The following is a 13,226-nucleotide window of genomic DNA, read 5'->3' on the forward strand; positions in this document are numbered from 1 at the left end:
AGTTGAATGAACAGGTTCACTTCGAAGACCGCATCGATCACCTCCCTTCCCTCCCCTGATAGCTCTGATGGACACAGCAATTCCATTTTGATTAAATCCGACTCTGAGAGACATAAAAGTAAAGGAATGCCACGCCACACGAATGCAATGTGTAAAGTTTACTTCAATTATCTTTGAAATTAAACGAGTTCTTCCAATTACCTGCGACCCTGCTCCAAAGGGAATAGGGAACTTTTGGCATTGGTTTCGAATTAGTTTCGAATCTTAGATGATTCGTTGCGGTTCCGTGGGGAAAGATTCTACTCATAAATGTTCCCCAGGCCAAGGCCGGCCACTCATTCAATTATATTGCGCGTAGAAATTGCAATAAAATTGTTTTCAAAAGGGTTTTGGGTTACCAGATGGCATATCGCCCGCCGTAAATATTGTAGAATAATATTGATTCAACGCGTTTTGATGATCGATAAACAAACGAAAGGGGCGATAGCATAGTATCGTGTCCGAGTGGCTATTGTTTGTTTATAGAGAAAAAAAAATTTAAATAATAAAAAGGGTCAATAAAAGGCACGCTTTGAGTCGCGAGTTACAGGTCTTTGTTTTCAGTTTGGTTTGAATACGATTATTTTGCAAAGGCACCACAAATCATAGTCCCCTTTCTCCCCCTCCCTTCTCCTTCGTTATCAAAAAAGAGTCAAAGAGAATACGTCAACCGCGAGCTTTTCCACTCGTACATACATTTGTATGTACAAACCTCTTCCTCATGCGGCATCTTGTGGCTGCTGCCAAAATGTTTGCCTTGACGCTTTTAACCTTGATGGATTTCCCACCTACCCGCAACCTCCTGCTTTTTGAATGGTATGCGCAGAGGAGGGATTGCCGTTTGTTGGGGGAAATGCCATAGCATACTTTTTGGAGTGCGGCCACACTTGCCCTCCTCCTCCTCCCCCTTTTTCTCCCACCCTGCTTCTTTTGCGATTGATTTCGAGCTGTTTCCAGCGCCCAGTGTCGCCTTGGCTAGGGCATTGATTTATTTTTGTTGGCTTTTTTGTGTATTTAGTTTTTTGTGTTTTTTTTTTGTGAGAGTTGCCTGCCAGGCGCAGTCAGTCTCACACCCTCCTGCCATCGGTCGATAATTGATAGCCATCCGCATAGCTTCTCGTGTCCATAGATGATGGCATCGCTGGTAGCCAATATGACCCCCCTCCCCCACATTTCTGGTGGAAATTGGCATGGAATGGAATATGGAAAATGTCTTTAAGCTGCTCTTATTCTGCACGATACATTTTCCACGCTGATATTTTGGAATAATTATTGGAGAAAAATGTATATAAGATATGGGAGTCCTACAACAACAATACGTAAAAACAACTCTTGTCAACTTTATCAGCAATTTGCTGCATCATGCACACAACATGTATGTTGGTTTTTGAATTCGCGAGCATTATCTTTTCGAACTTTTCGCTTGTGCGTCTCGAGTCCGAGCATCAATGTGTGCACTGCGATGTGTTTTTGATACATTTTTGATTTTTTCTCTCGTCGACTGCTTCCAGAAATCAAATCAAAATCATTTGCAGATGGGAATAACATTAACATTACCATTAACCCTATCTGCCTCCCTCCCTTTCGCTCCTGCCTTTAACACCTGTATACAGCTGTATCGGATGGGTGGCGGGGCGGGTGGTGTGCTGGCGACGTACGACCTTCGCCTCATTTCCCTTCGTTTTTTGCACACATTTTCTTTGGTCAAATTTTGAATGAGAGCTAATTGAATGAATGGAAATGTAAGGCTATAGATGTGTGTGTGTTAGTGTGTACACCTATACACACACACACATACACAAAGGGTAGTGCAGTGGTGGTAGGTTAGAGGTTTGCCAATAAGGCGGAACGGGGGGACTCTGCGGCATTTGGGTTTTGTGGGTCAAATGGCTGCCGTCGTTGTCGTTGTCGCATGACGACAGCGCGTCCTCGTCGTCGGTGTGTCGCCATTGTTGCTGTCTCGCTTGCTCTGCTTACTGTTTTCTATGCGCCCCCTCCCACCAGCCCTTTCTTGGAGACTGCTGCCGCCCGCCCCCCCACCGTGCACCCTCTCCAGAAGCTCCATCGTAATTTGTCCCTTTTTTGGCATAGAATTTATTGCATGCAGTTTTTGGGGCCGGGGCCGGCGCGGCTTTTGCGTGGTTGAGAGTCATAAATTATGCGCTCTCTTTGCTGCTACCCTCCCTCCTGCTCCTGTACTTGCTCTCTCTCTCTCTCTCTCTCTGCCAGTATCTTTGGCAAAGTGAGAGCTTTTGTTGTTGTTGATCTATTTAAAAATGAAATGGTGTCATTGTCAGGCGGTCGCTTGCAATTGGCACACGGCCCATGGCTCTCTCTCTTCACTCTCCGCCCTCTCTGTCTCTCTCTCTCGTTTGTTCGTCTCTCTTTGGGGATATGGTGAATGGGGGAATGTACACAGTCAATTAGTCAGCCACTCAATCCGCCTGCCGTCCGCCCATTAGGTTCGACGCCTAATTGAATTGTCAGTGTTTTTTTTTGTTATCCTTTTAATATTATTACTCCAATTTTTATAGCAATAAAAGTTTGAGGGGGTGGGTAGGGGCTCAGCCCCAAAGTGGATCGATCAATTTGAGCCACGCCCAAAAAGAGAAAAGACAAAAGCTATAACCCCCCTATCCAATTCCCCCCATCAAAAAGTGAGCTCTACTACGCCACTGAACAACTGACCGGACAGTTGGTGTGAATACCCGATTCTCAATGAGGTTAGGAGGGATATATCATATTTTTAGTCGATGTGGTAACACCCAAAATATTCTTGATCAGTATCAGCATGCGAGACGATATACAAAGCTATGTCTGTATAGGTTACATTAATCATAAGATTTAACTGCTGAATTTGTATCGGGTGTAAAAGTAGAGCCGCAGCCCTTGCCGCGGCTCATAAAGTCGTTCCCGCTCGTTTTTGTTATTTTTGCACATCTGCTTTCGCCTTCCCACAGCCCTGCTCTCTTTCGCTCTTTTAGTTTGATTAACATCTGTTTGTGAATTACGGTCCAATTTATTGCCTTAAAACGAGACAGGGCGACTAAGAGATAAACCTAAAGTTAAAGAGACAAAGAGAGAGAGCGGGAGAGTGTTTGCTGGTGAAATTCAAAATGATACCCTGTCAGAAAATAGAAAGCAAGCATTTCAGACCATACAAAAAGTATCAAAATCAAAGAATGGACAACTTGCAACGTGGATGAACACACATTTGAACAATAGAACATAGAAAATGGTAGGGCTTCGGGGGTATCTAAGTCTTCGAGTGTCGAATCTATTTTTCCTTCCGTTTTAGCTTTATAATTGACTTATAAAATATATACATACATATGTACATACATATGTGAATATATTTTTATACATACAATACATATGTACATAAATTAAACTAAATGCCAATTTCTTGTTCTCTTTTACTCCAATTGCAGTTTGGACGCAGCCCACACACACACAACTCTCTTCTTCCGCTTGACGTTGATGTGTGTTTGCCAATAAAAGAGAGAGAAAGAGTAACAAGAAGCTAAAGAAGCAGAGAGTATCACCAGCGGCAGCAGCAGCAGCAGTAATAACGGACTAACTGCAGTTCTGTCGTGCCTATCGTGTCGTCGTCGACTGTGTTTGTGTGTGTTTGTGAGTGTTGTGCAATTTGAAAGAAGAAGAACAAACATCCAAAGACAATACGATAATAAAAACAAATCACCAAAAACTTGCGAAGCATGCCATTGAAAGAAGAAGAAACCAGATAGTTTCTCTGTCTGTGCATCTGTGTGTGTGTGTGTGTGTTATGAGAGTAGGGGAGATTCTGTATAAGGAAGCAGTGTAGCAGCAAGCAACAACAACAACAACAGAAAGCAGAAGACACGTGACGTGACGCGCGGGCGATTTTCGAAAACAAGTTTTTTGTGTTTTTTTTCGCATCAAATTCGTGTTGTGTTTTTACCAATTTTTTTTTTTCGTTAAACTCATTTTTATTCATATGTTAATTATGTTGTTTCCAGCCGTTTAACAGTTACAAATTCTTTGATCCTTTGACGAGTGTGTCTGTGTGTGTGTGTATAAACAACAAAGAAAGCAGAAAGAAACAACAACAACAGGAATAAGCAATAAAAGAATATCGAAAGCCAAAAGACAGACCAGAACAAGAGCAGACCAAAAAGTGCGTGGCATGGCCGTGCATTGCAGTGGAACGAAGAAGCATCAGCAGCAGCAGCAGAAGAAGCAGAGGGAGCAGTAGAATCAAGCAGTGCAGGAAGCAGTGGATGCACCTCACCAACAGCAGCAATAAACCCAAACAAAAACAGAAAGAGAACGGGAAATAGAGAGAGAGGAAAATTATCAATTCTTAATATTGGGGATCTCCCTCCGAACGCTCCACACCACACGCTCCTTACTCCTCCTCCCTCGGATCACTTTGTTGTGCGCGGACAAGGGACAAGTCCATTGATAAGAATAGGGCTTGCCCGCAATCTTAACAGCAACCGAAACAGCCGAGATATTTTCTAATTGAAGCAGAAACAGGTAATAAAGTGTGTGAGAGAGAGTGAGAGCAGCATCACCCGAAAGTGAAAGCACACAGCAAATATACGGAGAAAGGAGAAGCAGCAGAGAGGCAGAGGAAAACCGGAGGCAGAAGAGCAAGCAGCGCTGCGCCACCACCATGAGCGGTCGTCCAAGAACTTCCTCCTTTGCTGAGGGCAACAAACAGTCACCAAGTCTGGTGCTGGGAGGCGTCAAAACATGCAGTAAGTACCGAATAAATACAAACATAAATAAATCTTCCTACCCCCGGTACTCTATCCATGTATCCATCGTCCGATCTATCACAAATGATATCCATTTTTTTTTTTTGAGGGAAGCATACCGGGATCTCCTCCTTGTCCTGGAGAAGGTGAGATTTTTAGTTTTGACCCAAGCCTCGTCTACTATATAATTTGTTTGGAGACTGAAAGAATGCTGGGGATAGACTGTAGTCGTTCCCCACCTAATAGATAAAAAATGGCAGTGATACGGTGCAAAGAGCTCCACCCCTGATCCACTCTATACCTTTTCAGACCCGTTTATGCACATACGTATATATTTATATATGTGCAATGGATTTATATTTCACATTGTCACATTGGACTAAATATCAGCTGACAGCTGCTTGTAGAAAAAAGTTAGGTCGGGCGCGTGTCGTCCAGTGGAGAAGCGCCGATTGGCAAACAGATTTTTAACATGAATACATTGCTTTAGGAATGAACAACGAATGGCATTTATTTGACTGAATGCTGCTGTGACTTGTCTGTGTGTTCAATAGAGATTTTTCCCTGCTTTGTTTCGCATTTTTTTTTCGTTATTGCAAAAACAATGTACAATGGTTATTTAAAGTCTGCCCAAAAGTGTGCTACACCACAGCACACACTTGTACCACCTGCAGCATCTTCCGATCCTCAAATGCAATCACTTGAGAAGTTTCCCCCAATCAATCACCGAAAAAATGAGAGAAACTCAATGGGGTTGAATTATACTTTCGGTCTAGTAGTTATCCAGATCAATTGATTAAAAAATTCTCAATCTTCCTTCTGTTTCGTTGGAAGGGCATAATAAAAATGATATGCCCTCCTTTTATTTTTGTTTTAAAGGAAATCGGCTATTGCCTTATTTTTTCTTATCAGCGTTTTGTTCGCAACGCACGAATGTGCGCCCACCTGTGCGGCCCACTGTCGGTATTCGTCCCCGATACCCTAACACTCTCGCACACAAACACACACACACAGAGAGATACGCTCGCATCAAGGTGTATTGGTGCAAGGTGAGGCAACAATCTATCTCTTAATCAGTAATCGGTTTTTTTAGTTACTCTCTCTGTCCGCTGGCTCTCTCAATATCATTCTGCTCGTACTTCTCATTAAATCTACATATGTATATATAATTCTATAGCCGCTCTTCGCTCTCAAATTCCAATTTGCCACTTGGTGTGTGGTGGTGCACAGTGGTATGCAGATGCAATCGTTCCCCTTCCACTCCACTGTGCCAGGCAGCAGATACAGTCATCATCATCGTCGCCGCATGGTGACTGCGGCGAACTACAACTACGGCGACGACGTCGAGTGACGCGCATGCCAGCCACACACACACACACAGATGCAGATACAGCAATACCCTCATACCCGCGCAGAGGTTTTTTCACCTCACGCGCGACCTGCTGTCTCGTACTCGTTCTCTCTCAGTCTCTTCTCTGGCTGGCTCTCCCGCTCGCGCTGTGAGATGGTTTGGCATTGCCGCTCTTCCTTACCTTGCATAGATACACCTTGTGGTTACTTCTGCCTGCCTCATCTGTCTGTCTGTGTGTATGTGTGTGTTTTCTCGCTCTCTTTTCGGCTTTGAATCCGAACACAGCCGCTGACTGCTGTCATTGCATACAGTTATAGTTGTCGCTGTTACCGTCTCTCTCTCTCTTTCGATCTCTGTGGCTGTGTGCGTGTTGTTTTTTTTTTTTTCATTTCGAAGCGAAAACGACACAATATTTTAGTAGCGCTCATGAAACGCAAAACTGAGCATTTGCAGACAACGAAACTACAGAAAATTGTGCTAACTTGGCTGTTCTTGAGAAAGGTTCGTTCTTATCGCACAATAGTATCGATATAACGTCCTAGAAAACGTATATATCGATATACCAAATGTACATTAAACATCCCTAGCCGACCGAGCCGAGAACACAACGCAGAATAAATAAAACGCGCGCGTTTCCAACTTCAATTTAAATTACTTTTTTTTGCAATCGCTGCTACACCCAATGCAAGGCGGCTCTACATTTATGTGTGTGATTTTTAAAAGAAATTTATTGATAGAATAGTGTGTGGGGCAAAGGCAGCCGCAGCAGCAGCAGTACCAGTAAACGGCTTTCCTGCTCAAGAAATAGTGCTATTTTTTTTTTGTTTTATTTGTGGGCTGTGTATTCCCCTGCTGGCCCCACACCCCAGCGCTCACGAGAGCGCGCGCGTGTGTGTGTGTGTGTGCCTGTTCGGGCTCTCGTGTTTTTTTTTTGCGTGTGTGTGTGTTTGCGTGTATAGGCGTTTCGTCGTGTGTGCCCGACGGTGCCCTACAGGACTGCGCTGCTGGCGCTGACGTTGCCGCAGACGCTGGCCCTCTGCCGCTAACAAAGTTCTCGCGTTTTTTTTTTTGCTGCAGAAAAACAAAAAGAAAAGAAAAAGCATACACGAGAAAGAGAGAAAGAAGGTCAGCTGCCTACACAGCACAACACCCAGCCCCAGCCCCTCTCGGACGACACCCGGCGCATCTGAACAACGACACCCCCCACACCGGAGCAGCAGCAGCAGCGCAGTGACAGCACAGTGGCGTCGCTGCCCAGCGTATTTCTGTTCTTTCGTTTCTACTGCTGGTTTCTACGGCTGACGAAGGCGTCTAGCATGTTGGTCAATCGCAGTTCGCTGTTCGAAGGTAAAGAGAAGTGAAGTGTAATGTACTGTACAGTAGAGAAGGTACGGGCAGGGGGAGGAGAGAGAGAGATAGCCCCAAAAAACTTACTAAACGCTACTCTCACCACTGTGGGTGTGTGTGTGTTGGAGAAACGGCAAAAAGCAAAGCAAAAAAACATGAGCAAGGTGTATTATTGACACGGTGAGGCACATTTCCAGAGCGGAGTGCTCCTCTCGCGCTAGTTCGCATGTTCTATTTGATACGCTAATCAGCTCCTCAGAGACCCCGTTTTGTTACTCATTTCCAGCATTTTAACTTATAAGGCTTCATCTCGAATGTATCTTTTTACACCACATTTTGGGTATACAATGGAAGTTCGGAAATTAGAACCACTTTATTCCTGGGGTACACATTTCTACAAGCGAATTATTTTATATTTTTAAGTCAATCGAAAAGGTAAAACTGTGCAGGTAAAAACAAATTCTTCCAAAATCGCCAATGCAATAAAATGCCCGATTCTAATTTCTTGACAGTTCTTATTTGCGGGGGTTCTAGTTTCCGAACTTCCACTGTACCACAAAAGTTAAATTGAAGTCACGGAGTATGGGGGCTTCCACTGGTCTGGTGACGTGATATTCTGTTTCTAAAATCGAATCGAATGTTGCAAAAATAGGAGTAATGCCATACCTTGTATAAATACACCTTGTGCAAAAACACACACACTCACAGAGAAAGAGAAATAGCGTGAGCGCGAGTGCGATTCATCTCCACTTGCAAAAAACAGTACAGCACGCGAGAACGAGATGAAACTCTCTGGGCTGGGGGCTCTCTCACACTCTCTGGCGCTGCAAACAAAAAAAAAAACAAGAAGAAAAAACTGAATCTCTTCGCATCTCCGAGCATCTAAAAATATCAGAATCGAGCACAACATTTAATTAATATTTATTAATAATTTAGCAAACAAAAAGAAATTAGTGCATAATCCAGTTTGTATGAAGAAAGAAAGTCAGGCTTCGGGATGGGATAATGCATGTGTACATATGTATGTACAGTGGTGCCAAACACCACAGCCACCAGAAAACAAAAAAAAAGTACCGCCCAATTTTGGTGTCACATTATATATATCAGGTTCTAATAGAAGAATAACCAAATTATAAAAATATATATCAACGAAAACTTATTGCCTCCCAATGCCTCTCACATACAAGCCACCTGGAAAAAATGGTTTAAAAAGTAATCCCCTATACTAACAAATTTACTTTAATATTGAGTGGGATGACCTTTCTGCTTACGCCACGCTTGGCATGAATCCACAAGCGTGCGCCTGTTGAGGGTGATCCCACCCTCAATCCCACAATCGTTTTATTTGCTGGTTTGGCCAACGCTTGTTTAGCCCCCGTTCTCTTGGGTTAGTCGGGGCTCGGTGGCCCAAACTTGATTGCCTCTTGGTAGCCACGACTTGCTATCTGCTGGTGTGTTTCGGGTCGTTGTCCTGTTGAATTCCAGGCAAGTGGCATTATCGGCTCTCAGATAAATTGTTAATAGGTGCCTACTTGCCGTTCATAATGCCTTCTATCTTCACTGGGGCCAGCCGATGCGGTGAAACGCCCCAGACCTAATCGAGCGCCACCAGTTTAACGGTCTTCTCGTATTGGGGTCCAATTGTTTGTTTGGAGGACGTCGTACATTGGTTTACCATCCCCCAAAGCATTAAACTGGTCGTCGCTCCAAACAACGTTCCAAAATTGGGACCTTTTTGAATATGCTCTGTGGCGAATTGAGGCGCTTTTTAACTTTTATGCGCAATGGTTTTGGCAATGCGTCCATATAACCCGAATTCATTAGCCGTCTTCTTATGGTCTGAGCTGACACTTCACGCCATAATCTGCCACCATTTGACCTCTGATTTGCGTCGAAGTCAAGAACGGTCGGCTTTACTGATTTTGGCAATCCGTCTATCGTCGTTTAAAGTGGTTTTTCTGGGCTTTTCACGTGGAATTTTCCCAGGTTCCATGTTTCTTATAAAGAATGGCATTCTGCTGCACGCGAAATGTAAAGTCTTACAAATGTAATTTGTGTCGTATTCCCATATTAGCTTCTTTTGCCGGTTTGTTTATTTTAGCCATAGCGGTCAAATTGTTTTGGGAAAGTATAAGTATTCAATTTTTAGTTAGAAAATAGCTAGCACAACTCCCCAAAAAACCAAGTTTGGTTTTAGCTCGGTGGCTTAGTTGCGCGCAATACTCCTTTTTGCTTTAGCAATGGCCCCATTCCTACTTGTCATTTTTACTGTGAACGCTTAAATACGTGTTGCAAAAGTAAAAATTTCAGGCCGAAATAAAATGTTCAAAAAAGTATAAGAAAACAGTTATGGTAGTGGCAGTGGCTTAAGTCTATGAGCACCACTGTACATACATACAAACATATGTACAAAGTTATAGTAATCAAATCTGGGCAGCAGTTCGACTACCTTTTAAGTTCAATTGATATTTAAAAAAAAAAACCAAAGTAAATTGAACTGCCAAAATCCATCACACAATACATAATTAATGGCGGTGGAAGAGCAGCGAAGTGAACCTTTCCGAGACCGAATCGATCGCCTCTCAGCCCCCCCCTGACAGCTCTGATGGACATAGTAATTCTATTTTGATTAAATCCGACTCTGACCCACAAAAGTAAAAGCATTCCACACCAAATTGCAATGTGTAAAGTTTGCTTCAATTATCTTTGAAATTAAACGAGTTCGTCCCCTGACCTACGACCCTGATCCAACCAAAGGGAATTAGGAACTTTTGGCATTGGCTTCAAATTAGTTTCGATTTAGTTTAGAGCCAACTGCAAGACGAGAACGTACAACGCCCACCATACTGCAGTTAATACCAAAATATCCGTTGTTGCAATGGCGGCAATATTTCATAACTTTTTAGATCAAATACTGAGTGAAATACTATGTGAGTAACAATACCAACTAACTGGTACAGTTTCCAGGACAAACATGATGGTCAAATCAAAATAAATAGACGCAAAAACTGGGCCATTCATTCATTCTTGGGCATCATTCTACTCGTAAGAAAACAGTGAGACCAGGGGAGATTCAATTACAAAAAAGTTTCTAGTTTCCAGAACGTGCCGTTAGAATAACATTCATGGGAACTCCCCCTCCTGCGACTGCCCACATCCATCTTCTCTCCCCCATTGAAAATTGCTGATTCAAAGCTTTGATAAAAAAAAAACAAACCCAAGGGAGCTACAGATTACAAGGGACTTTGTTTACTTATAAAGAAATCAAATTGAAAAGCCTTGAAATATCTTGAAATAGCCTAGAAAATGTTTCGTTCATATCCAGCCGAAGATTCCGAAGAAGATATTCGTGCAATTGCAAACGAAGATTAGTTGGTTGCAAGACCTGGCTCATTATAGGGCTACAGATTATAAAGCTAAGTCCGCATTAAAGGAATATGTACAGAAAAGAGCATTTTGTAGAGGAGACGAAGAAATTTTTGTACTTTGTTTTATTGTATTTTTTTTGTACTGGTATCCAAGGGAATCTTTTATCGATTTATTTGCATTTGCATTTGACTTTTTTTAATTCGATCGAATATCAACACAAATTTTAGCTGCTGGCTTGTGTCTCTCTCTATTTCTGTTTATTTGGCCTTGAATCTCCCTCCTGGAATGCCCAAAACATCTGTGCGTGGCTTCAGGTCGTTCCATCTCCAGCCATCTGCCACCCCATGTGCCGTCCGGCCCCCTGCCATGCATAGCGTGGGCGTTCTGCTGCATCTTTCTCTCTCTCTCTCTCTGTCTCAGTGTTTTGGCCATTGCATCTCTTTCTCTCTCTGTCTACACCTTTCGGCCATTGCCTCTCACTTGTTCTCTTTTTTTTGCTATACGATCTTGATTCGCGGATCGTGCGTTGAATGCGCTGCCTGGACTCTCCTTTCCTCTGCTCTTCTCTCTACACTGCTTGCTACGCTGGCGCTGCTGCGTCATCGACGTCGCGGTCGCTGTTGTCGTCGTCACTTGGCGTAAACAAGATAATGACCCACATAGGCCACAGAGAGAGACAGAGAGGTAGAGAGAGGATGAGCAGGTGGTGAGGTGATTAAAGCATGAGAGCGGGAAGCGGGAGTGAGAGAGAGGGTGCGCGGGTGCGGATGAGCGCATTCCAAGCGTCAAAGTGAGCGGCGCAAATGCAGCGAACTTTTGCTGCTAACAGCGCTGCTTGCGTACCTTTTTTTCCCCCGCTGCTGCTGCAGAAATGTATATTTATTTCGTGGATACCCTTCCCGATCAGGCGGGGGCCCCCTTGTGGGCCGGGCCCTTGTGTTACGGACTAATCCCGTCTCAATTGACGGTATCACGACTAATACCAACGTACGTCGGTTTCGTGGGGCCAGATAAGTGGCCGCCCCCAATGCGTCTTATTAGTCCTAAAGTTATATGGTTGGGGGTTGGTGGGCCTCCGTGTAACTACAATAAGTTGAAGGGGGGTAAACATTCCGATGACCGATATGGGTTACTTAAAATCAATGATTATAGGGCTGGCAATATATTACATAATTCACTTACTGGGGTCCTCTCTATTTCCACAGCTATTTCTTTTGTCAGATATTCCTTTGGGAAATTTCCAAGCTTCCAAGCTTTTCCAGCCTGCCAGGATCCTAGAAAAATTAAAATGAATGAAATATGCAATGCATAAAAGCAGAGCATTTCATGCATTATATGCCAAAATTTTCGTCAACAAAATCTATATAAATTTCAATCACAACGGCACATATAATCTAAACAATAGATAGATTTCTAGAATTAGCAATCCAACCCACAACATCCACGAAAAACAGACCCAGAACAGAAAACAACATGAAAACAATGCAGCGAAATCAAAAGATGGCCAAAATGTATGGAGAAAATAGAAAGAAATCGATACAGCCGAATCAATCCGTTCCAGTGCAATCGATGTCCAAACTATTGCCGCCCGAACATGGAACGACCAGCCAAAAAAAGGCGGGGCCAAAAGCACGTGATATTAAGCTGAAAATGGGTGGTGGGCCATCAAATACCACCAAATTTGGTGGCACACTGGCGATCAAGACTCCGGATGACAAGAACCCCGATAGATATTACGTGGAAAAACAGTTCGTGCAGGCAATGAATAGTCAGTGTCCCAGTGTCCCCTTCCCTCCCCAAATTAATATATTCTCAAATCAATATCCATTACAATAATCATATTTTTCTCTTTCTTTTTCCACCTCTCTTTGCAGGTAAGTTGAAGATCCGTTTTTATCTGTTATCTGTAATCGTGAGGTTGAGGTTAACCCAATTGGGTTATATCCAAGGGTAAGCCAGCGAAAGTCTATTCATAACTACTACACCCGCCCCCACCCGTGGTATCAGCCCCTTCTGGCTGATTCCTAGTCTGGCCTCAAGAATCGCGATTCCATCAGTTGCGAATTCTTATTGTCTAATGGATCTATTGAACGCCACAACTTTCGTAATAATTCTGAAACTCTTAAGCATATTACACAATGATGTCAACGGGACTTCCTTTCCAAGAGTTATAATTCGATCTAAAATACAATTTACTAACGTAAATAACTGACAAGTATTGCTGGCACAGCGAACGGTTTTCAGTTTTTTTTTTTCGACTGTTTTTGCTCTCCATAGGACTCCCCCCGCCCTTTAATGAAAGATAAACTAACGAACAGGATTTTGATGCATACTTTTGGGCGGAACTCAGTAAAGTGGTCGGCCCGCCCCCACAC

At 43.3% G+C, this 13,226-nt stretch overlaps 1 protein-coding gene across 4 annotated transcripts in view; it reads left to right on the forward strand.

Moving 5' to 3' along the window:
* The window catches only part of LOC111072462 (protein kinase shaggy), a 59,692-nt gene that overhangs the window by 6,755 nt on the left and 39,711 nt on the right, over positions 1-13,226 (forward strand). For 2 of the 4 annotated variants that reach the window (XM_022364361.2, XM_022364362.2), the window contains exon 2: positions 4,041-4,784. In XM_022364361.2, the coding sequence (XP_022220053.2) occupies positions 4,700-4,784 (85 nt within the window). In that variant the 5' untranslated portion in view covers positions 4,041-4,699. Of the gene's footprint in view, positions 1-4,040; positions 4,785-7,094; positions 7,483-12,308; positions 12,620-13,226 lie in introns of those variants that run through there. The other 2 variants (XM_022364363.2, XM_022364359.2) reach the window with 2 other exon arrangements.

The sequence above is a fragment of the Drosophila obscura genome, unplaced genomic scaffold (assembly GCF_018151105.1).
Source record: "Drosophila obscura isolate BZ-5 IFL unplaced genomic scaffold, ASM1815110v1 contig_165, whole genome shotgun sequence".
Classification (NCBI taxonomy): Eukaryota; Metazoa; Arthropoda; class Insecta; order Diptera; family Drosophilidae; genus Drosophila; species Drosophila obscura.